The sequence below is a fragment of the Nicotiana tabacum genome, chromosome 17 (genome assembly GCF_000715075.1).
Source record: "Nicotiana tabacum cultivar K326 chromosome 17, ASM71507v2, whole genome shotgun sequence".
Lineage (NCBI taxonomy): Eukaryota > Viridiplantae > Streptophyta > Magnoliopsida > Solanales > Solanaceae > Nicotiana > Nicotiana tabacum.
This window is the reverse complement of record NC_134096.1, coordinates 32,380,474-32,406,832: the sequence shown is the minus strand read 5'-3', so window position 1 is coordinate 32,406,832 and position 26,359 is coordinate 32,380,474. Positions and strand designations below refer to the sequence as shown.

Genomic DNA, 26,359 nt, shown 5'->3' with positions numbered 1-26,359 from the left:
CAATCCAGAGTCGAGCTCTCCGATACACTCCTTCACATCACTGGCAGTTGTATCGTCCACTATGGCTTCCTGCATCACTGTTAGTGGCTAGCCTGCACGGCTGGACATGCAGGAAAGATAGAGCTGGTGTCGCACAGTTGCTTAGACATAATCGGGTAATCTTCTTGCATCTTCAGTAGCAAGCCAAGATTGCTGGAGATTCGAGTGTTTACCATTGATTGTATTGATAACTCAAAGAAAATTACAAAGGAAACTGATAAAAAGTACAATAAGGAAAGCAGAATGGAGATGAGAAGACTTAGAAGAACAGGGATGAGAAATCAAAACTTGCTCAACAAACTTCTTGCCTACTCCACTATAATGGCACTGTGTTATTAACTAACCCCACCCTCTACAATCTTTTGACAGAGCTAAGCCCTTAACCTGGATCCCAAGTATAATATGTGAGCCCTTATGATGGTTTCTTAATTCTTTTGCTTCTTCTCAATGGCCTTCTAAGCGCACCAGCATCATACTGTCCTATTTTCCAGCTTCCATGCGCCCTTTTGCAGGATACTAAGTTAATATTGACGGCACATCATGGACTGGGTGGCCTTTCTTGTTTCTTTCCATTATCCTTCGAGCAAGAGAAACTTGCTTCCCAACGGCAAATATGAATGCCTTTCCTTTTCCACCAGCACCCCTGGCAGTTCTTCCAACACGACGTACATATTCGCTAGGGTCTCGAGGATAATCAAAGAGGACCACATGGTCTACACCTTCAAAGTCAATACCTCGGGATGCTCTGCAACATTGTTTAGAAGACATCAATTCAGATCTCTTGTCCCTTTTTCTTGTTGATTAGTGAGGAAAATAACTGAAGCACGTCATCTAACTGACATATGAATAACTATATGAAAAAATCTAAAAAGGAGTTTGCTACAGAATACCTGTCGGTGCACACCAAGAACAAAGAAATGTTCTCCATCTTTGAGCGGCGAAACTCCTCCATGTTTGCAAGTCTCCTTCCTTGGTCCAGTGCAGCATGGAAGGGTAAAATTTTTATGGAGAATCCTTTCCTGTCAAAGCGCTTTAATGCATTCTCAACTTTTCTGCAGCTATCAATCTGCATATGCATGCAGGAATGAGAACTGTCATATATGCAAACCAAGAGCAATAAATATACTTGCAGAAGAAAGTAAATCTTATTCACCTTGTTACAGAAGACAATTGTTTTTGGAACTGGGCTATCCTCCACCAGATGAAGTAGGGCATTCTTTTTATTGAGAAAAGCTGTGTCCGGACTTTTTTCAGCTGTTTCATCTCCACTGCAATCTACAAGGAACTGGTAGTGCGAAAAACAGAGCATCAGTGCCATAGTTATGGAGACATGACACGACTCTTCTTATAATATAAAAAAAGACATGAAATGACTCTATGCCCAGATTGGTGTGTTTATGTGTATCCATGGAAGACGCCTCTCACCTTTTGAATAGAAGGTAGTGAGGCTATTTCAGTATAACGAAGCAAGAGTTGAGGCTCTATGATGCAAGAAGGACAAGACACAAAATAAAGACTTAACGTAGTCTGTTAGATGAGTCTAACTGCAAAAATGTCTACCAAATAGCTAGAAGGACTGACTGGATGGCAGATCCATTAGAGTGCCCCTGATTGGAAGGAAGGAAATATATTTGTAAATCTTGTCCAGCTACAGAGGAATGAGAGTGGAGACTACATGTAACCATCAAACTAGAACTTCACCTCAAACAATGACCTTAGGAAGGAGTCTTGTACATTCATGCTATCACATAATATGTCATTAAGCATGGGAGTTGTATAGTTGAAACAGATCAAATTAACTTGTATATTGTGCTTGTCAAATGGTAAATAATGCTTTAGCATAAAATAGACAGAAAAGAAAATCCCCCACATTGTCATGTACTTTAGGATGTTGGTAGCATAAGGTAGACTATATGCTACCTCTCTTCAAGAAAAGCTACTGATTTTCCAACGTGTATCTATCAGCTAAGTTACTCGGACGCGGGTGCGGATCTAGAGGTCGGATCCTTCAAGATGTAAATTCTAAGATTCGGGGATACGGATCTTAGTATGGATACGGGTGCGGCGATCCGGCTAAAAATAATTCAAGAAAATAAAAATATAAAAATATCTCTAAATTATGAGAAATATTTGAGGAATACTTACATATAGCTTGTAAAGTGTGGATTTCTTTTTTTAGTCTCAAGTTGTAGATAAGTAAAGGATTGATTTCCTAGATACGGTAAGCTATTTTCTTCCCCAGTTTTAGTTTTGATTTCGAGAATCAAATTGTATCTTGTCTCGAATTTTTCCGTCAGTCGTGGTCAAAGTACCCAAAATTATTTGACCAGATCCGGTACGGATCCCATAGCCGCACCCATACTAGTGTCATGTCGACACGGGTGCGGCACCTAAACCGCCGTATCGGAGCAACTAGATTTAGAGTACCAGCATAGGTTTCTTATTTCCATTTGAACTTTTTTGTAATTATCACATACAGAAATTTCTTTTTATTTTTTTGACAATTGAGAAATCACTGAGGGCTAGTGACACATGGTTCGAAACTCGGTGGATAATGGGTCCACCCCTCTACCCTTTTCCACTTAAGTACCATGCTTTAGTCTGCAGCACGGTTTGAACTTGTAATGTGCATCTTATCACACAACACGACACATCTAGTGTTGCGTTTTTACCACTAGACCAAAGCCTTAGGAGCCACATCTAAACATTTCTATCTAAACAGTTTCATTTTCTACTGATACACTCTCATATTGATATTCTTTTCCTCCTAGTACGGAAAATATTTATGAAAATTTCAATATTACGAGGATATGGACCGAGAAACAATAGCTCCATAGAACACAGGTTGCAATTATTAAATTGTTACCATAGAGTGAACAAAGAAAATGATATAGTTTTAATTGCGGAAAAACTATCAGAAGGTAAAGCAAAGACAAAGATAAGAATATAAGTAGGAGAGATGATAAATCTAACATATCAAAAGCAACGGGTATTAGAATTTAGAACTGCCTAAAATTTCTGAAGCTCGGTCACTCAACTCTTATGCGAATCCAGCTAGGAGAGAGAAGTTTTGGTACTAGATATCTATACGGATTTCCCTAGAACGAAGGGATGTTGTCCTCAACAAAGGAACTCAAGCATCCAAGATCAAGTGAAAAATAAATCAAGACTCGAAGAGCATCTGAGCTGAAGATTATTTAGTTCGTAGTGTGGAATCTAAATTCATTGTTCGTGAGAACCATCCAAGTGTTTGTGGCGAATAAGTCATACACAAATTCAAGACGACGATTCGAGATCAAACTTTTCAAGCCCTTGAATCGCAATCAAAGTCGAACTCAATATATCTAATATTCTTCTTGAGAAGAATCAGAAGAGACTATAGAGAATAGAGATTGCAACCTTCATTGCATCTTGAAATCGAATATTATAATTTGCAGCGTTTTTCTTGCCTTGATTATTTTCAGGCACGAAACTTGTGTTTACATATATTTTGGATTACCACAAACTATTTCAAGACCTCAACATATCCACACAATCAGAATAATGAAAGTCAAAGAGCAAAGAATTCTTTATCATCCAGGACAATGAAGACAATCATTAGAAGAACCGCATAATAACCAAAGAATCATCCAATGTCACTCCTGTTTAATTTATCTCTTTTTCCTTTTTTGCCTTTTGTATCGGCATAGGGTGCTGCAATGCAAACCACCTAAACTTTTATTCCAAGTAGCTACTTCCATTTGTTCATCGATGGGACCTCTGAGATTCAATCATAAGCCAATTTCTCATAACACAACCCCCACCCCACTTTCCCCATTCCATAAAATAATAAAGTAAAGAAGGCTATTTTGGTCAAATTTTCTCCCGATCGGATAGGGAAAATAAAAATGGATGGTTCTTTCATCCCACTGATAAAAGTCTAACTAGAAAAAGAATCTATTACTTTGAGAAGACAATCGTTGGTTTATCCTAAATTGTTCTTGATGACGAAATATTGATAAAATAATTGATCACATCAAAAATCTTGTCTCTTTTCCATAAACAGTAATAACAGGGCTAGTTCTCTCTGCTAGCATATGAGGTTAATCACTTACACTGAGATCAAGATCTCACTTCATAAAGGCAAGAGGAAACCCTGGAAGTAAGTGTATTGTAAATAATGTACTTTGACCAAGGCAATCTAAGCAGAAATTACAATTAGATATATCCTATAGCTTTAACAATAACATATGTTTCAACTTTTCCTAGGAATCCCGGGGATTTAATTCTAGCCGGAAACATCAACCTTTTTAAGGTTGCTCTTATTAGCAAGCGTATGCAAAATATTAGGGAACAAATTTGACAAGAAAATAAGGCAACAATTTTCCACTAGGTAAATTTGTACTGGTTTTCAAGAACGAAATAAGAAATACCTCTTCCAAGCCGGGGCTTGTACGGTGCATACCAGGACCACTTACTAGTTCACAATCAGGAAAACTTTCTACCAGCTTGTTGTATATGTCCATGGGCAAAGTTGCAGTCACAAATAGATATTGTGTGGTGATTGGTGAAGAGTTAATCAAACATTGAAACGCAGTCTCAAAATCCTCATCACTAAAAAGGATGTCAACCTCATCCAGCACAGCACTGAACAAAGATAAACATGAAGTGTTAAAACTGTATAAGCAACTGATATATAATATTCTAAGTTTCTCGTAAAGTATCTCAATCCAGAAAAAAGACATGTAACCTAAGTATGTTTTCCAGCAGTTAATGAAGCTAAATGAACCACGAGACCAGGATTCAAATCTGTAACGACCCAACCGGTCATTTTGAGTTTTTGCCTCCAGACCCTTGATTTGGAGCTTTCCGTTCCTTTTATGTTTTACGACTTGTGGGTATGGGTGGTTTGGACCCCGAAATGCTCGGGAAAGACTTGGAACATTATCTTGCTATCCGAAAGGTCAAAAAGCTTAAGAAGTAATTTTACCCCTCACTTCTAGTAATATCATTTTGGTTCATGTTTTGAAGTTCCCAATAAGTTTTTATGATGTATTCGGACTTGTATCGATGTAGGAGGCTGGGATCTGGTTCTACAGCAACGCATCGACTCCCCTGACCATAATCCAGGAGGCGTTACAGCAGGCTTCAGTAGCAGGCCCCACTGAAACAAAGTTCAGTGTGGGCGGAGGCATTGGCTAGACATCTTCGAATACATTCCAGGTTCTATCTTCCTTTGTCTTTATATATTTTGATTTATTCAGTATATTTTTGTCCTTATATATTTTGATTTTATTCTGTATCTTTCTTTCTCTTTATATATTTTAATTTATTTTGTATCGTTCTTTGTCTTTGTCGTTTACAACGCATTCACTTGCATCAATTACTTGCTTCTCTGTAGTTGCTTTCTACTAGTGCCTTAAGTTGCTGACTATATTCTTTTAGTTACCTTGTTGTGTGTTGTAGTAGTACTAGCTTAGTATCTGTGAGAATGCACGAGAGAAAAATCTATTATTGATATTCTGTTTAATTATGATTATTGAATGCACGGAAGGATGAAGATTGGGAGACACAAGTCACGCTATTACCTGTTTGAACAATACCTATGTATTCGTTTTGGTTTATCACATGTTATTCTTTTTCTTACTTTATCTAGTAGCGCATAGCATAACTTGTTGAATGAGCTGGCAGATTGATCATAATCTGCTCCTTGAATGAGCTGGCAGATTTGATTGTAATCTGCTTCTGTAAATATGGTACAGTAGATAGAATTTATTCTAGGAAACTAGTTTAGATGTAATCCCTTGATTGAAGGATCTCCTAAGAATTAGGGATTGAATAGCCTGCTTTGATTGTACCTGTTCTCCTATAAATACTGTACAATTCTATGAATAAAGTATGCCTTTTCTGTGTCTAAAGTTTCATAACTATTGATGTGAAAGACTGCATTCTTACTTAGCATCTCCATTGCAGTATGAAACTTCCAGAATAGATATCGAATTAACTGAAGGATAATATACTACTACTACAAAAGATACAACACTCGGATATACTAGCCATTGGTGAATGGTGATTCTACGGTTTTTTGTGATTTAAGACTACTACTTTCAATCCAAAGTTCATCAGACCTTGCCTAACAAACAAGAGAGTAAATATATCCACAATGCCAATGCACCCCCGTAAAAGTGAGAGAACTGGACAGATGTAGTAAAGACCTTAAAATGCAAGAAACTGAAAAACAGTTTTAACTACTAAAAGAAATGTAATACTACTTGAGGCTAGTTTAACAGTTTTAACTATTCAAGGAAAATGTTAATACCACTTGAGATTAGTTAACTGCAAGTAGCCCTCTTTGATAAGAAACATAAACCGACCAGGAGTTGCTATAAGAATGTCTAACTCCTGTCTTAGGTTCTCCAATTGAGTTCTCTGGCGAAAACCACCAGTAACAACCATAGAATGGAAAGGAACACCAGATTTCGAAAATGAGCGGCAGGTACTTAAGACCTGCAAGAGAGATTCAATGAAACCAAAAAATGTCAAACTACAGACAGAAGATCCTTTCATCGCACAAAAAATAAGTAAGAGCCAAGCCAAACAGAGTACTAGCTGGTTGAGACAAAACATCTTCTGAAATTGCTAGCTTCACATTTTGGGAAAAGAGGAACTCTGATGTCAAAATCATAAAACAAAATTCAAATGTAAAATTCTACATTGATATCGAGAGGAGAAAATAATTGGGGTGATAAACCATGGTGAGTATTATAACTTTTGCAATTCTTGATAATCTCATGTGCTTTCTCTTCAAAGCATAGACTTACAATCAAACACATACTCTAGATGTACAAACAACTCTGTCAAGTACTGTTATTTTAACCCAGTAAGTGGGGCTGAAAGAGTTAAAATTTACCTATTAAAAAGAATGAGAAGGAAGAAAAAGGTGAATCAATGCCAGTGGTGAAAGAATCAAGGCTTAATCATTAGAATGGTCTATCTGAAACTAAGGAATAAAGTTCAGTACCTGTGTAAGTTTTTCACCAATAGCTTTCATACATTTCGAGATTCAGGTGCTAACCAGAAACAATAAACCGATGCATTATTTTTTTGATAAAGTAAAAAAATTTACTACTCTTTAGAAATGGGAATTGAGAGGAGCGTCCGGTTCAAGTGAATTGACAAAAAAACCAAGTCATTTTAGTTTATTCCCTAAAATACTCTATCAAGCTCAATATTTTTGCCTGGCATTCACAGGGTTATGTTTGCCTTTTCAGTCTTTCAGCCGCAACTTTGTCCAAACATGGGCCCATCAGATTTCCATTCCACACGTATCTCAAGAGTACAATAGAATGTGGGTCCCATCAGAAATTTTCATCAATGGCAGATGTACATAGGGAAATAAAATAAGTAATGTAGTATACTACAACTAACACGTCAAATTGTAGAAATTATAATAAAATAAGAAAAAAATAATAATATACTATAGTTAATTAGCTTTACATAATAATTTAACCAACAAAAAATGTTAAAGTGAGTTAATGAATCTAATTTGAAACAAGAAGGTAACATACTGCAGTTAAACAAAATGTTAAAGTGAGTTAATGAATTTAAAGTAAAATATAAAGGTAAGATACTGCAGTTAAACCAACTTTAAGTAATGGATGTAATGTAGAACAAAAATATAGAACAAAATTTGTTTGATGTAGAATAAATATGCCAGATCCAACAATTTAAATATACTATATAGTGATATTTGAAATCAAATGGTTAGGTCCAAAGTAGAATTAATTCTTAATAAATAAACATGTATGTGAAATTTCAATCTTAAAATCGATTTGTATTGTATTATATAAACATAAATGCTCTTTATAAAATAATTGGAGTAATACACTTGAACAAAAGTATATTTATAATTACATGTTGGGATCATGCTTGATATATAAAAATAAAAACAAATATAATATTAAATGTTATAAGCAAGCAGAATACAAATTATTTAATTCAGCTATTCTCATTTAGAAAAAACTTTGCTCCGACTTAATTTAAAATATTAATAGTACATTTATATATTTTTTGCATAACAAGAAAAGAGTAATATGATTAGGAAATGACACAAACTCAAATTAGAACTCACGATATTACTGTTCAAACTATAATAACTTTACCACTTGAATCTTCATGATTATTTTAATTGTCAAGTAAACATTTCAAGGTGCAATTGCTCAAACGACTGTCTTTAATTCAAGCACTTAATAAGGAAAGTCTATAAAAAGAAAGAGTAGAGAATTGGCATCTCCTTTAGAAATATTTTTTTCTATATTTCCAGGTCCACTTCTATTGTAACACATATTTTTTCTTAGGGTAAGAAGACATCTCATCTTATTTATTACTATTAACAAATGAACTATCAACGAAGAAAAATGTAAGCTTTTTGGTTATCCACAAGGTAACGATGTTTAAATAAATTAGGGACCTTTTTTCTTAAATATACGCGCTAAGAAACTACCAAAATGTGTTGCTTATGAATTTTGTGCTACCAATAAGCCTACTTATTATTTTGCTAAAGGAAAAGATTCAAATTAGAATATGAAGAAATAACAACACACAAAAACAAAGAAAAAGTAAGTTGATGAAATATTGGTCACCTGTTATTTCTTCTTCGCTAATGTTTAATCCCAACAAATAAGTTTAAAATCATATGGTTAACTCGGAAACGCAATAGTTTTTATTGAATAAAGATGCAAATGAAATATCGATCTTTAAATATATTATTTAAATTAACTGAAAGATCTTTGTGAAACAATTGGAGTAATACAATTAAATCTGCGGCATGATACAATTGTGGATATTTAGAGCCTTGGTATCCTCAGCTATGATTTCTATATGGAGTGCCTCCATTTGAAGCAGAGGAACAATCAATCAACTATAGAAGATACACATTTTCTACTCAACAAGTAGAAACTGTAAAATGTTGCTTTTATGAGGATGTAAAACTAAAAGCAAAAGAGATAAAGGTCACATTTGATAGTACCAGAAAATCAGATAGATTTAGGTGAATGCTCCAGCTCTACAACATTTTGCTCTTCGTTGGTTTGCCTTTGATGTGTGCAAAGTTAATCCATTTAATATTGTCATTACACCTTTATTTACAATGATATAATTTTTATATCTCACTTTAATACTTGCAAACAATGACAAAGAATTTGAAAATTTATAAGTTATCCTAACCAGTAAAATTTCACAGAATGTTATGGCAAAAATAAAAAAAATAACATAATATATAATAAAATAATATGGCTTTATTAACGTCGGGCCCGGGACCTCTCCACTAGTATCATTAATAAAGAGCATAAATGCCCATATACAAGAAGTATAGCAAAAACTAGAGAATCTCACAACATAATATGATTCTCTACAAAAGCCACCCAATCTTCTATGCTTAAAGGAATCTCATGGGTACACCAAAACATAATAATAAGAGAAAAGAGGTTATTCTTCAAATGAACAAAGCCCTTCTCTACCCCATCAAAAGCGCTCCTATTTCTCTCTCTCCAAATGATCCACACGAGTGCTAGTGAAGCGACATCCCATGCCCTGCGCCTTCTTCTCCCCCCCTCTAAATTTTTAGCTGAACATTACTTCTTTACCCGTGCCAGGCATCAACCACTGAACTCCAAACCAACTCAACACTTCTCCCCACAAGCGAGATGCAACATGACAATGTAAGAGAAGGTGATCTACATCCTCTCCCTAGAAATTACACATGAAACACGAACTGACACATGCAACTCTCCTATTCCTCATGTTCTCAGCCATTAGAATCACCCCCCTCGTAGCTAGCCTTGCAAAAAAAAAAACCTTTCTCGGTACTCTAGGGATCCACACCGAACAATAAGGAAAAGTTGCTTCCTCTCTACCTAGAAGTACACCGTAGTAGGACTTTAACAGAAAGAACACCCCTATTCCCTCCCCCATCTCCAACCATCATGGCTAATCTGTGAAGTATTCTGCTTATAGAGCAACTCCATCAATCCCTGTAATTCTACGAACCCCTAGTCTTGCAAGTTTCTCCTAGACCTCAAACCCCCAATGCGTTTCTCCCCTTTGTATCCTCTTTATGATTTGAATTGACATCTTCCGTTGGCATGATATCTTGTACATGTTAGGAAAAGTGATACTCAAAGTGTTACCTCCACACCATTTATGTCCCCAAAAGCTTACTCTACTGCCATAACCCACCCTAAAAGATACATTCCCAAAACATTTTGTATTCGAGTCTCCTTCTTCCAACACTGTCTCATATTCACACCTAACAACACCACCATTAAGCCTTATCATCACAGAATCTGGAAAAGGAGTCACGTAAATTTCCATAGCCAATGAATCTGAATTGCTGCCCCCTAAATTCACACCTAGTTGAGATTCTTCATCAAGATTGTGTACCTGTGGGACAATAGTAGCATCTCCGGCCAAAGAATTCTCATTCTTAGGAGGAAAAAGTTAACCTGCTACCTTATTCTGGGGCATCCGAGACCCACCAAAAGGATCTGGGGTATTTTCCGACACCGGCGAACTCGCCAAACACTTCCTGGCGCCAACAGCCCCTTGATAACTCTGTGAACTTCCCGATTCTGAACACAAAGGACCTACTGCCCTTTCCGGAGAATTCCAACCCCCACCAAATAAGTTAGAGACAGATTCTGATGCCGGCGATCACGCCAGAGTCTTCCTGGCACCATCACCCACCCTAAAAGATACATTCCCAAAAAAATTGTATTTGAGTCTCCTTCCAACATTGTCTCATATTCACACCTAACAACAGCACCATCAAGACCTATCACCGCAGAATATGGAAAATGAGTCACATAAATTTCCATAGCCAACGAATCTAAATTGCTACCCCTTAATCTCACATCTAGTTGAGATTCTTCATGAAGATTTTGTACCTGCAAGATAATAGTAGCATCTCCCACCGGAAGGATTTGGGGTATTTTCCGACGCCTGCGAACTCGCCGCACACTTCCTGGCGCTAGCATTCACTTGATAACTCTTTGAACTTCCAGATTTTGAACACAAAGAACCTACAGCCCATTCTTGAGAATTTCGACCCCCACCTTAAAAGTTTGAGACAGATTCTAGTGTCGGCGATCACGCCGGAGTCTTCCTAGCACCAAGAACCTCTTGTGACACCTATGATTTTCCATTGTTTGCGCCCAAAGAGGAACCCACAGCCATGTTCTGGAAGTTTCGACCCACACTGCCCCAATTTCCTTTCAAGAGAAAGTCTTTGGCGTTGATATTCTAGCCAACTCCAATGCCGGAAAACCTGGGACCTCTCATTAGGCCTTTCTGCTTCTCATCCTCCTTCCTATTGAGCATAATCTCTTTAGAGAGAGGCTTGCGATCAATTTACGAGGCTTTGGGGAGATCCAAAGTGGGAAGACACCATTCTGCAGTACCGAGACTCGCAAATCTCTCTAGGCCTCCACATGGGGTCTATAAACCTGGTACAAACCGGTCTGACCAGTCATTTCTTTTCGTTTGACTAGTCCAAATCTTTTAGTAAACCGGTTCAAGTTTGGCCTCCATATTGACTCATTAATCCCGACCTGACAATGTAAGAGAAGGTGATCTACATCTTCTCCCGAGCACTTACACGTGTAGCTCCCCCCTTCCTCAGGTTCTCAGCCGTTAGAATCACCCCCCTGCTAGCCATGCATAAAAAAAAAAAACACCTTTCTCGGTACTCTAGGGATCCACACCAAACAATAAGGAAAAGTTGCTTCCTCTCTAGCCCGAAGCACACCATAGTAGGACTAAACAGAAAAATCACCCTTATTCCCTTCCCCATCTCCAACCATCATGACTAATCTGTGAAGTATTGTAACGACCGGCCGGTCGTTTTGAGTACTAGAACCCCGTTCCTCTATTTAATGCTTCTTGTATGTTTGTTTGTTCTTTTGTGACTTGTGGAGATAGTTGATTTCGTTCCGGAATGGCCTGGGTGTGAATTGGAATACTTAGTTCCAATTTTGGAAGCTTAAGTTGTAAGAGTTGACCAAGGTTTGACTTTTGAATAAACGACCTCGGATTTGTGATTTGATGATTCCAATAATTTCATATGGTGATTTTGGACTTGACCGTATGTTCAGATTTGGATGTTCCTAGAAGGTTTTGGCTCTATTTGCCGAAAGTTGGCAATTTGAAGAATTGGAGAGTTTGTAAGTTTGACTGATAGTTGAATTTGATGTTATCGAAATCTGATTTGTGTTTCGTGGCTTTGCATAGGTTTATTTAATTGATTGGAACTTGTGCATGAAGTTTGGTTGTAATCTGAAATGTTTAGGCATGATTCGAACGTCTTTGGCGAAATTGGAATGTTTGAAAAGATAAAGAAGGAATTTTTATCTTCGATTCTTGATTTTGTTGTTGTTTTTGGGACCCGTTTGGCCATGAGTTTTGCCAAAATAAATTTGGGATTTATTTGGCAAACACATGTTTGGCCATAGATTTTGCCCACATTTTGGCAAGATCCCAAATCCCAAATCTCAAATCCCAAAATTACCTCAATTGCTGATTTTGGGCCAAAACATGACCATTACATTTTTTAAATTTTTTAAATATTACCCCAAACTTTTATAGTTTGTAAAAGAGCCCACATTTAAATAATCACCTCAATTTCTGCTCTTGTTCCTGCTTCTTTCTTTGTATCTGCTCTCGAAAGAAACTGAGATTGATATCTACTCTGAGGAAGCTGTGACTACCCACTTGCAATTTGTCTTGCAAAAACATGGTTTAGCTAACGAAAAATTTTCACCAGCAGTGCCTTTCTTGCTTAACCCCAGCTTTCGCAAGATATTCGTTCATATGACCAAAAAAAATCAAGTTGAATAACGACTTAAAGAAAAATTGAGCTAACTGTTATTTTCATTTTGTTATGTTGTACTCTAATGTATGAAACGCTGATGCTAATTATTTTAGTTGTACGTTGTGGTGTAGGCATGATTGTAATATGAGTAATGACTTCCTATGTGTAATATGAGTAATGACTTCCTATGTGTAATCTGAGTAATGAAGGCTATGTATATACAAGATAGCAAGTTTGTTTGTTTGGTACTATTGGGTATTTGTGATAGTTTTTTGAACTTGTGGATATAAGTTATGTTTCATGTTTTTTCAAATAAAAAGTGAAATATGTTTTGAAAAATCTTGTCCAAACACATTTTCATCTTCAAATCAAGCTTCACCCAAATCAGAATTTTCAAAACAAATTTGGGAATCTATGGCCAAACACTAGCTTGATGTTTTGAGCCTTGGGATAAGTTTGGATAAGGTGATAGGACTTATTGGTATTGATTGGATGAGGGCTCGGTGTGTTTCGGGATTGTTTCATATCATTTTGATGTTGTTTGGATGTTGCTGGCGTCTAATGCACCGCACTTGCTATGGAAGGTGCACAGGTGCGATGGTCACACTTGCGGTGCATTGTGCGCATATGCGCATGTTGGCCATGCGGGGATGTCGCAAAAGCGAGGTGCTTATCGCACCTGCGGAGTCGCGCGTGCGGAAGAGAGGTCGCAGGTGTGCATGTTGGTTAGGCTAGAGGTGGCCGCACTTGCAGGTTTCTTGTCGCGCCTATGATGGCGCAGATGCGCGTGACCTTGAGCAAAAGCGGAGAAGGAGCCTGGGCAGCTCGCAAATGCGAGCGTCTGGTCGCGGAAGCGATCTTCGCAGATGTGATATCTGTGACCGCAGATGCAAATTGCCTGGCAGCATGTTATATTTCAAAGTTTAGCTCATTTTCCATAATTTTGAGTTTTGGAGCTCGGAAAGAGGCGATTTTTGAGAAAATTTCCACTACTACTTTGAGGGTAAGTAATACCTGCCTAGATTTGATTATATATCTTCATTTCCCATGGATTTTAACCCCTAAAATCAAAGATTTAAAGTGTAGAAATTGAGATTTTTGGTATGAACTTAAGAGGGTGTATTTTGGGGATTTGGACCCGAATTTGGAATCTAGTTATATATTTGGACTCGTGGGTTATGGGTAGTCAGGATCTACCCCTAGACTCGGGTTTGACCATGTGGGCCGGAATGACTTTTGTTGACTTTTTGAAATTTGATTAAATATTGAAGCTTTTACATTTGGCATTGATTTTTTATAGCATTATTTGACTCGTTTGAGTAATATTTGACTAGATTCGAGTCGTTTGGAGGTGGATTTGAAGGGAAAGGCTAGTTTGGAAGGTTGAAGGTGTTAACCAGTGTTTTAAAAAGCGTTTTCAGGACGAGCCTCGGGGCGAGGTGCACCAAAAATGCCCTGAGGCGAAAGTCTCAAGAGGCATACGCCCAGCAATTTGGGGCGTACGCTCGGGCGTTCCGGGCGTTTGAGGCGTGTTTTTGTAGTGAGGCGTAAGCCCCAGAGACTTTCAAATTAAAACAAAATTTGTTGCATAAGTCCTTCATATAATACCTAAATTCTCAAAAATCAGTTTGTAAGTACTCAAAAAATTTAAAAAGAAACTGAAATGTACTAAATTTAAAAGTCAAGACCTTTTTTATTGATTGAAGCCCTAATTTATGGTTTTTCCCAATTATTTATCTTGTCCGCTAGTCTGCTAATAGCCCCAAAAAGCAACGAATATTCAATTTTTTTTTTACAAATACAAAGAGAACTCCATTCTCCTTCATAGTTCAAAGTTCAAATTGCACGTTGGTCATCCTTTTTGTTCCTCCATGTAGAAAACTTTATTCTTTTCGATTCAAGTTACTTGTGCTTGTAAGTAGCATATAATAGATTGTTTTGACTAGTTTTTTGTGGGGACTTGACTAATTTTTTGTGGGAATGGATCATATATATATATATATATTTCACATATTTATAGTTTTCTTCAATTTTTATGCAATTTTACCTGTTTATAAATATTTACTGTAATTATATTATTTTTTAAAATATTAAATATTAAAAATTAAATACCCACGGGGCTTACGCCTCGCTGAGGCATATGTAAAACGTCTCGCCTTACGCCACGCCTTTTAAAACACTGGTGTTACCGGGAAGAGGTAAGTCTCTTGTTTGTCCTTATAAGAGGAAATTGTCCCTATAGGTGATCTATTTGCTATTTGTTGCATGATTTAGGTGTCACTTATATGAGAAGTGACGAGCGCATATGTGTAGCTAGGCTATGACCTTACTCGAACAGAGTTAGGCTTATGATATGCCTTATTCGGACCTTATGAATTGTTTACTCATGTTTTTTTGATTCTATGACTACGTGATGAATCTTAATCATGATTAGATGTCATGCTAGAGTTATAATTTGTTGATTTGGATATGATAGGCTTCTTTCATCGTGGACAGGAGTTAGGCTTATGATATGCCTTATTCGGACCTTATGAATTGTTTACTCATGTTTTTTTGATTCTATGACTACGTGATGAATCTTAATCATGATTAGATGTCATGCTAGAGTTATAATTTGTTGATTTGGATATGATAGGCTTCTTTCATCGTGGACAGAGTTAGGCTTATGATATGCCTTATTCGGACCTTATGAATTGTTTACTCATGTTTTTTTGATTCTATGACTACGTGATGAATCTTAATCATGATTAGATGTCATGCTACAGTTATAATTTGTTGATTTGGATATGATAGGCTTCTTTCATCGTGTTGGGCTTTCTATTTACCCGTAGTCAAACAATTGCCTTACTTGGTTTATGATTTTTAGGCTTTTGGCTTCTTTGCTCTTGTTAATGCCACGATCAGACTTAAAATGTTAAATAAGTACATTGAGCCGTTATGAAAGTTGAAATACATGATTAGCCATAGCCATCTCTTATTCATGTAAAATAATTCATTCGCATTTTTACTATTATGTCCTGGTGCGTCCTTATCGTATTATTTCATTTGCATATTCTTGAGTTGACGAAATTGGATATTGAGAAAAGTTGAGAATTTTGGCACCAAGGACAATGTGAGCGGATATTGATTATTGATATTATTGTAATAGGATCGGGTTGCACGTCGCAGCGATATTATTGTGTAAATCGGGTAGCACGCCGCAACGGTAATATAATTGGATCGGGTTGCACGCCACAACAGCACTTGAATTTGGATCAGTCCCTCCTGAGTCAGGTGATTACCCATGTTATTTTGGGCCCTATGAGCGCAGGCACCTTGATTGATGCTAGTTGGGATACTTGGCCATCGTTGGATATATGGTATTCGTGGTGAGATATTGGTATTAGATCATGAGCATGCATTGATAGCCTAGACTCATGCAATGGCTCTTATTTATATATGAGTGCTGACTGACCCATATCACGATTATGAAAAGGATTGAGATAACTAATATTTTATTTTATCTCTTGTTTGATAAGCATATCAAAATTCCAGGTTACTATGTTTCTACTAGTGAGCCTAATTGATGATATCATGCTTTATTTCATGATCTAATTATGTTTTCATATGCTCATTGAGATGTTAATATGTATTAATGTCAACCCCCCGTCACTACTTCTTCGAGGCTAGACTTGATACTTACTGAGTACCGTAGTTTTGTACTCATACTACACTTCTGCATATTTTATGCAGGTTCTAAGGCTGGTATCAGCGGTAGCCATTGAGCTAAGTAGGAGTATTTTGTTGGAGACTTCATGGTGAGCTGCTTTACAGCACATGGAATCCCCTTTCCCTACTCTTTTATATTTGTCTATGTATTTTCATTTTTCGGACAAACGTTATTCAGTTGAGACTACATACTCTTGTTAGATGCTCATGACGATGTTGTGACACTAGTTCTGGGGAGGGTTTGCGAGATAGTTGTGATAGTGTTTAGACCCTGTCTGGGATTCATGTATTTTTTATATTGATATTTAAGACTTATTCTTCCTTATTATTTGTATCATGACGTTGTTATTCAGTTGAGACTACATACTCTTGTTAGATGCTCATGACGATGTTGTGACACTAGTTCTGGGGAGGGTTTGTGAGATAGTTGTGATAGTGTTTAGACCCTGTCTGGGATTCATGTATTTTTTATATTGATATTTAAGACTTATTCTTCCTTGTTATTTGTATCATGACGTTGTTATTCAGTTGAGACTACATACTCTTGTTAGATGCTCATGACGATGTTGTGACACTAGTTCTGGGGAGGGTTTGTGAGATAGTTGTGATAGTGTTTAGACCCTGTCTGGGATTCATGTATTTTTTATATTGATATTTAAGACTTATTCTTCCTTGTTATTTGTATCATGAATCAGTTAAAGGCTTAATATTAAATCATATTTTTGCTGAGTGTTTGCTTGTCTAGCAAGCAGGTTAGGCACCATAGCTACTTTTGGAGGGATTTTTGGTCGTGACAAGTTTGTATCAAAGCTTTAGGTTCTAAGGGTCTCACAAATCACGAGCAAGCCTAATAGAGTCTTGTGGATCGGCACAGAGATGCAAGTATCTATCTGCGAGAGGCTATAGGGCTTAGGAAACTTTCCCTTTCTTGACTCCTCATCGTGCGTTGATTATTGTTTGGATCTAAATCTTTCTCTTCTACTCTCTCACCGATGGTGAGAACGCGCGCTTCAGCAGCAGCGGGTGATGGAGAAGCAGCACCACCAGCTGTAGTCGGGAGAGGCAGGCCCCGAGGTAGGGTCAAGGCTCCCGCCAGGGATTGCACAGTCACAACTAGAGTTGGAGCATTCACCGGAGCTTATGGCCATGTCAGGGCAGTTGCAGCGAACCCACCTGCGAATCAGGTGGATGATCAGATTATAATTGAGCATGTTGAGCCTCTAGTACCTACTCAGCATCCAGATGATTTTGTTGTTGCACCAGTAGTTCTGGAGGCTCTGGCCAAGACAATCAGCTTTATTGATGCATTGACCCAGGCTAGAGTGGTTCCAATGGCCCCAGCCACATCTCAAGCATGAGGGGGAGCTCAGACCCCAGTCAATCGTACTCTGGAGCGGACATCGGCGAGGTTTCAGAGGTCGGTAGTATTGCCAGTTGGTGGTGAGCAACCTATTGTAGCAGCTAAACTTGAGATTATGCCAGCCATGTCTACTGAGGAGCAGAAAAGGCTAGAGAAGTTTCAGAGGTTACATCCATCTCACTTTGATGGCGACGCTTCAGAGGATGCCCGGGATTTTCTAGATCGATCTTATTAGATGCTTCGCAATTTGAGTTTGGTAGAGTCCAATGGGTGTACTTCACTACATTTCAGCTGAGAGGGGCTGCTAGGAGGTGGTGGCAGACTTATGGGTTGGGCAAAACAACAGGTTCATCTCCTCTTACTTGGACCCAGTTCTCACAATTGTTTCTTAAGAGGTACATCCCATGCACCAGGAGGGACGAGTTGAGAGGTAAGTTTGAGCATCTTCAGCAGGATCAAATGACTGTGACCGAGTATAAGGAGAGATTCACAGAGTTGTCTCGTCATGCTGCTATCTTGATCTCCACCGAGGCAAAGAGGGTGAGATGATTTATTGAGGATTTGAATTATGGCATCAGGATTGCTATGGCTCGAGAGTCAGGGATTCGGACTACTTTTCACCAGGACGTGGAGATAGCTCGACGTATTCGTAGCCATGGAAGAGAGGCTATGGTGAGAGATAAGAGACATCGTCGTTCTGGTAGCTTCAGTGGTATCTCATCTGGAGGTAGGGGTCAGTTTGGTAGAGGCCATCATAGCAGGCCGACTCATTCTGCACAGCATATAGCCCTTGGAGTAGTGGCTCGATCATCTTTTAGCACTCCAGTTCCATCATCTTTCAGTGCTCTCCCGGTGAGTTCGTACCGTGCTCTGTCTGTTTAGGGTTCTTCCAGTGGGTATTCAGACCATCAAGAGCAAGTTCAGATTCAGCAGCCTCGATCAGCTAGAGGTTGTTATGAGTATTGAGAGATTGTCCACATGAGAAGGCAGTGACCCAGGCTTGTTATGGGTGTAGCTCCACAGAGTTCTCAGACAGGGATTCCCGCGCCAGTTGCTCCAGCCCCTACCTAGTCAGCTAGGGGAGGACTTGCAGCTCGAATTCACCCTAGATGAGGGGGCCAGGTAGGTGGAAATTAGATCTATAGTGGTCATGCTCATTGCTATGCTTTTCCGGGTAGACCCGAGGCAGTGGCCTCAGATGTTGTGATCAAAGGTATGGTTTCGGTTTGTCATAGAGATGCTTCTATATTATTCGATCTGGGGCCTACCTATTCATATGTGTCACCGCATTTTGCTCCTTATTTGGATATGTCGTGATTTTTTTGATATTCTTGTTCATGTATAGGTGATTCTATTGTGATGGATCACGTATACCGATCTTGTGTGGTTACTATTGGGGTTATAAGACTAGGGTTGATCTTCTATTGCTGAACTTGATAGATTTTGATATGGTTTTAGGTATGGATTGGCTATCTCCGTATCATGCTATTCTTGATTGTCACGCTAAGACCATGACGTTGGCTATGCCGGGGTTGCCAAGGTTGGAATGGAGGGATTCTCTTGGACATACTCCTAGTAAGGTAATTTCATTCCTGAAGGCTCGGCGGATGGTTGAGAAGGGGTATTTGGCGTACCTGGTCTTTGTTAGAAATACTAGTGTTGAGACTCCCACTGTCGATTCAGTCCCTGTGGTAAGGGAGTTTCCGGATGTGTTCCTTGCAGACCTACCGGTATGCCGCCCGATGGGGATATTGATTTTAGTATTGATTTGGTGTTGGGCACTCAACCTACATCTATTCCACCGTACCGTATGGCTCCAGATGAGTTGAAGGAACAGTTGCACGAGTTGTTGGATAAGGGATTCATCAGGCCAACGGTGTTGTTTGTGAAGAAGGATGGTTCCATGAGGATGTGTATTGATTATAGGTAATTGAACAAGGTCACTATCAAGAACAAGTATTTATTGTCTCGTATTGATGATTTGTTTGATCACCTTCAGGGTGTCAGGGTGTTCTCAAAGATTGATTTGAGATCGGGTTATCACCAGTTGAAGATTAGGGCTTCAAACATCCTTAAGACGGCCTTCAAGATTTGTTATGGACATTATGAGTTTTTGGTGATGTCCTTTGGTTTGACTGACGCCCCAGCAGCATTAATGCATTTGATAAATAGTGTGTTCCAGCCATATTTGGGCTCTTTTGTCATTGTGTTCATTTATGATATCTTGGTGTATTCGCATAGTAGAGATGAGCATGAGCAACATTTGAGGATTGTGCTTCAGATTCTAAGGGAAAAGAAATTATAAGCTAAGTTTTCCAAGTGTGAGTTTTGGTTAGATTATGTGGCATACTTGGGCCACGTGGTGTCTAGTGAGGGTACCAAGGTGGATCCAAAGAAAATTGAGGCGGTTCAGGGTTGGCCTAGAGCTTCTGCAGCAACAGAGATTAGGAGTTTCTTGGGTTTGGCAGGCTACTATCGTCGTTTTGTGGAGGGATTTTCATCTACTGCAACCCCATTGGCCAAGTTGACTCAGAAAGATGTTCCTTTTAGATGGTCTGATGAGTGTGAGGAGAGCTTTCAGAAGTTCAAGACTGCTTTGACTACAACTCCAGTATTGGTGTTGCCCACAGGTTCAAGGTCACACAGTGTATTGTGATGCTTCATGCGTCAGTCTTGGCGCGGTGTTGATGCAGGATGGTAGGGTGATATGCTTATGCGTCACGGCAGCTAAAGCCCAATGAGAAGAATTATTCGATTCATTTGGAGTTGGCTGCTATTGTGCATAATTGGTGTTGGTATGATTAGATGGGGGCCCAGGTGTGTTTCGGGATGGTTTCGGATCATTTTGGTGTTGTTTGGAAGTTGCTAGTGTCTGATGCACCGCACCTGTGATGGAAGGTGCGCAAGTGTGATGGTCACACCTGCGGTGCATTGTGCGCAGATGCGCATGTTGGCCAGGCTGGGTATGCCGCAGAAGTGAGGTGCTTGTAGCACCTGCGGAGTCGCGCCTAGGGAAGAGAGGTCGCAGGTGCGCATGTTGGTCAGGCCAGAGGTGGCCGCACCTGCGGGTTTCTGTTGTAGGCGCAGATGCGTGTGACCTGGCGCAAAAGCGGAGAAGGAGCCTGGGCAACTCGCAAATGCCAGCGTGTGGTCGCGGAAGCTGTCTCGCAGATGCAATATTTTGGGCCGCAAATGCAAATTGCCTGGCAGCATGTTATATTTCGAGGTTTAGCTTTTTTTTCATTATTTTGAGTTTTGGAGCTCGGAAAGAGGCGATTGTTTAGGAGAGTTTCACTACTACTTTGAGGGTAAGTAATTCCTACCCAGATTTGATTGCATATTTTGGTTCCCCATGGATTTTAACCCCTGTAAACAAGGATTTAAAATGTAGAAATTAGGGTTTTTTATATGAACTTAAGAGGATGTATTTTGGGGATTTGTGGGTCTTGGACTCGGATTTGGAATTTACTACTCTTAGACTCGGGTTTTGACCATGTGGGTCCAGGTTAACTTTTGTTGACTTTTTGGAATTTGATTAAAGATTAAAGCTTTAATGTTTGGGATTGAATATTAATAGCATTATTTGACTCGTTTGAGTAATATTTGACTAGATTCGAGTCGTTTGGAGGTGGATTTGAAGGGAAAATATATTTTGGAAGATTGAAGGTGTTACCGGGAAGAGGTATCTCTTGTCCATCCTTGTAAGAGGGAATTGTCCTCATAGGTGATCTATTTGCTATTTGTTGCATGATTTAGGTCCCACTTATATGCGAGGTGATGAGCGTATATTGGTAGCTAGGTTATGACCTTAGCCGGACAGAGTTAGGCTTATTATATGCCTTATTCGGACCTTCTGAATTGTTTAATAATGTTTTTTTGATTCTATGACTACGTGATGAATCTTAATCATGATTAGAAGCTATGCTAGAGTTATAACTTGTTGATTTGGATATGATGGGCTACTTTCATCGTGTGGGCTTTCTATTTAGCGTTAGTCAAACAATTGCCTTACTTGATTGGCTTTTGGCTTCTTGCTCGTTGATACCACGATCAGACTTAAAATGTTAAATAAGTACATTGAACTGTTATGAAAGTTGAAGTAGCCTCAACTCATGTAGTGGCTCTTATTTATCAATGAATGTTGACCGACTCATATCATGATTATGAAAAGGATTAAGTAACTGATAATGTATTCTCTCTTGTTTAAAAAGCATGTTTAGATTCCAGGTTGTCATGTTTCTACTGTGAGCTTAATTGATTGTATCATGCTTTATTTCATGTTCTAATTATGTTTTCATATGCTCATTGAGCTATTAGTAAGTGTCAGTGTCGATCGTCACTACTTCTTCGAGGCTAGACTTGATACTTATTGAGTATCGTGGTTTTGTACTCATACTACACTTCTGCACATTTTGTGTGGGTTCTGAGGTTGGTATCAGCAGTACCTAGTGGTGGCAAAATGGATAAAAAAACATTTATTCATCCATTTTATCCACTAAAAAAATGGGTTGGATAATGAATTTTTTAAAAATGGGACAAATATGGATAAGATCCATATTATCACTTAAAAAATAAATAACCAATGGATTTAACTTTTACATTTGCAAAGTCTCAGATTGGGGGTTCTCAAGTTTGGGATACTAGGAATTCTCCCAAAAGTGATCATATTTAAGAAGCCATGGATAATATCGATATCTATATTATCCGCCAGTTAAACCATTTTCTATCCGTATTAAATTTTATCCATTTTTTGCATTACCCGTTTACGACCCGCCCACATCCAACCCGACCCGCCCGCTTGCCACCCTAGCGGTACCCATTGTGCTGAGTAGGAGTATTTTGTTGGAGACTTCGTGGTGAGCTGTTTTACTTGATTCGATCTGCAGCATATGGAGTCCCCCTTCCCTGCTCTTTTATATCTGTCTGTATTTTCATTTTCTGAACAGACGTTATTGTTCAGTTGAGACTATATACTCTTGTTAGATGTTTGTGATGATTTTGTGACACCAGTTCTTGGAACTTGTGAGACAATTGTGGCCGCGTTTAGACCCTGCCTAGGATTCAGGTATTTTTTATATTGATATCTGAACTTATTCCGCCTTATTATTTATATCATGAAAATCATATTGTTGTTGTTGAGTGTTGACTTGCCTAGCAAGCAGGTTAAGCGTCATCACGACCTTTGGAGGGATTTTGGGCCATGACAAGTATTCTGCTTGTTGAGCAACTCCATCCATCCCTGGAATTCAATGAACCCCTAGTCTTGCAAGTTCCTCCTAAACTTCAAATCCAATGCATTTCTCCACCTTGTATCCTCCGTATGCTTTGATTCGACATCTTCTTTTGGCATGAAATCTTGTACATGTTAGGAAAAGTGATACTCAAAGTGTTACCTCCACACCATTTACGTCCCCAAAAGCTTACTCTACTACCATCACCCAACCGATTCATTATTAAAAAACCATAATGGCTAATTGATTTTTTCCCTTAGAGATGGTAGAAGAGCAGTAAATGTTTTTCATTGAAGACGTGCCATGAAAATTATGAGAATATGGCATGGGGCTTTGGCTAGAAAATTAGTGTAAAATATATTCTAACGCACTTCTCACACCAATTTAGGCGAACGCAGCCATAAATTTATGAGCTGGTAATCGACTAATACTTCTCTTTCTCTCTCTCTCTCTCTCTCTCTCTCTCTCTCTCTCTCTCTCTCTCTCTCTCTCTCATTTTTTTCTTCCTTTTCCTATGCGTGGTTGCCGAACGGTTGGGGGAATAAATGGCAAATGTTCCTTTAATGGAAGAGGAAATTTGACAGACCTGAGAAGCCAATTCAGCTGTTGGTGCCAGTACTACAACCCGAGGACTTTGAGATGATGGTTTGCTAAGTCCTTCAAGTTCTTCTTGCCTAAGACGTTGAATAAGTGGTAGTAGATATGCCAAAGTCTTTCCAGAACCACTTTGATCAGATATTATGCAGCTCTTTCCAGCAATGATGGGTCCAAATGTCATAGCCTGCAAGTACTCTATAATTACTGCTTGTAAGAAGCATAAATAGAGATTTCTCAAAATAATACATGGGGACTAGGGATAGCCATCTAAAGACAGATAAGAAATTGCCGGCACGAAAAAATATTAAAGCAGGCATTGCTGGGCCGTATTTTGAGGGAAATGAAGCGTCACAGGAATCATAATACAAAATCAAGAATAGCTTGAAAACATCCAGAAGAAATATTTTAAAAGCAGGCTATTCATTGGACACGACTAGCCAATTGAAGCAGAGGTAAAGATACCAAGACAGATATATTGATGATGCAATTCAAACTACCATATCCATGAGACTGTTGGCATGTTAGCCGCTATTATGCATCAGAATTGCAGCAAAGCAATGAGGTAACCTGGAGTATTGACCATTCCATGCTCAAAATAAAGTAAATTATCTACCTGAATATGTGAAGGGCGCACAAAGTGCTGATTCCTTAAGGATTCTATCATATAGTCACTGCATCCCAACTCTTGAAAGGATTTTCTACTAAAGAAATTATTTTCATCATCCAAGTTTCGCCGTTCTCTGAAAATTTCTTCCCTCTTAAGTCTGTAATCAATTGATCCCCCACCCCATCCACGTAAGGGAGAAGCCGAAGCTTTTGATCCAGGATGAACTAATCTTGCAGATTCTGCATGAGAATCACTGCTATAGCCTTCGAAATGTTTGCTAACATTTTCGATAGCTATATCTCTATCTTCATCTTCCACTCTGATTAATTTTTGGAAATTCTTTCTGTCTTCTAGCTGCTGAATTTTGGCACGACCTCTAGGAAGACTAAGCGTTTGTTGCTCTTTTAACTGATCAGGTTCATTATATGAACTGCATGATGATCGGGAAGAGGCATCTGTAATATTGTGTTTGTCGTGATCAATAACATCGCGTTCTTTGTTTTTTGTGTAGCTTTTTCTTACTAGATCTCTCATTCTTCGAAATTTCAGTCTGCCGAAATTCCCTGTCAATCCCCTAGTCGAAGCTGCAGAGCCGTAAGAAAGAACTTCAAAATTAGAGGAAAAGCATAGGAAAGAATTTCCATACAACACATTTGCAGATTTATAAGAGGGATATCTGATTAGAAACATAAAGTAATACACATCCTGAACGTTATGGCAGTTTTAATCCCTCAAAGCTCATGTTATAATCAGCAGATGAATGTAAACCATCTGATAATTTGGCTTGGCAAGTACCTAATAAAATATGGCACATATGTTTTCTTCTCAATTGATAAATAAAAGACTGCATAAGTTGCAATCTTAAGCACAGTGAACTCAGTACTTCACTCTACAGGGGGGTAGATAATCATAGTAAGCAAAGGAAGATTGTTGCATATACTCTGTAAATAGCGCTACACGTTCCTTTCCTCTATACTGTATCGCTCATTTTGGAAATTAAAAACCTAATACACCAAAAGAAAGTGTAAGCTTCAGATCCAACATCATACCCACACAAAATTGCCCATTGGTAAAAATCAGACTGAAACAAACAATATCGTCTTTTACTTTTTTCCCTTGCTCTATCAATACTAGATTGCTAATCTTGGCTAGTACATAAAACATTTCACCAACAAAAACCAATCCTGATATCCAATTAGCATCAATATTCACCAAAATTCCTCCATATATTTTATTTTTGACAAAAAAATTCCTTTCTTCTTTCACGTTGAACAGCCCATTTTGGATAGTACAAAAGCTAACACACCTGAAAACATGCTTCAATTAACATTTAACACAGTATACAAAATTCTGCATTAGTAATAAACTAAGACATCTAAAACAATTTTAAACAAAAAGGCCAAAATGTTACTTAGTGTGACCATATTTCCTTTTTTAGTTTGTTATGGAAAAAAAAATTGAAAACAATTTAACTTAAACTTTTTATTTTAAGCCAAGTTATGGCATGTTTAAAATCACAAAGCTTCATTTTACCTTCATTACTGCTACTCTGAGTTGGAGGAGGGTGGTTGTTGTCAGGAGAAGTAGAAGCTAGAGGTTTCCAAGAGAGAACTTCCTTGGAAGGGATAGAAGAGTCGTCATCTTCAGTACCTCCCCATACTATGAATTTATCTCCACTCTCTTTATCTATGAGCTGGTAAGCCCCTGGTGTGTCCATTGGCATACGACTGTAAGCAGCTTTAGTTGAAACCACCACCCTTTTGCAACTACTACCAACATTTCTGTGCAGCAGAAGAAGATTAACAGGATTCCCGCATACGTTTTGGAATTTGAAACGTGCGGGCGCCGCCACCGCCACTGCCGGTGCTGGTGCTCTCGGTGCAGAAAGCATTGTGGTTTAAGGTATTGCTGAATTTGGATAGGATCAATTTGGGAATTGACAATGCAAAACTTAAAAACTTTCCGGCGCAATG

General features: G+C 38.5%; 1 protein-coding gene across 1 annotated transcript; it reads right to left on the bottom strand.

Annotated features, from left to right (window-relative positions):
- Nucleotides 1-205: 205 nt before the first annotated feature.
- On the bottom strand, nucleotides 206-26,359 carry LOC107768709 (DEAD-box ATP-dependent RNA helicase 50). The gene is made up of 8 exons (XM_075234173.1): nucleotides 25,920-26,359; nucleotides 24,393-24,970; nucleotides 23,769-23,963; nucleotides 6,338-6,525; nucleotides 4,452-4,665; nucleotides 1,193-1,324; nucleotides 930-1,105; nucleotides 206-784 (listed from the first exon to the last, which is right to left on the bottom strand). Exons 1-8 carry the CDS (start codon nucleotides 26,275-26,277, stop codon nucleotides 556-558), a joined length of 2,070 nt encoding a protein of 689 aa, XP_075090274.1. The 5' UTR covers nucleotides 26,278-26,359; the 3' UTR covers nucleotides 206-555.

Excerpts from the sequence above, each read along its gene's own strand:
- LOC107768709 (XM_075234173.1), bottom strand. The coding sequence starts at position 26,277 with ATGCTTTCTGCACCGAGAGCACCAGCACCGGCAGTGGCGGTGGCGGCG. Across the intron at positions 6,526-23,768 it reads CAGCTGAATTGGCTTCTCAG|GTCTTAAGTACCTGCCGCTC; the intron begins GTCTGTCAAATT and ends TCTCTCTTGCAG. Across the intron at positions 785-929 it reads TTCTTGGTGTGCACCGACAG|AGCATCCCGAGGTATTGACT; the intron begins GTATTCTGTAGC and ends ACAATGTTGCAG.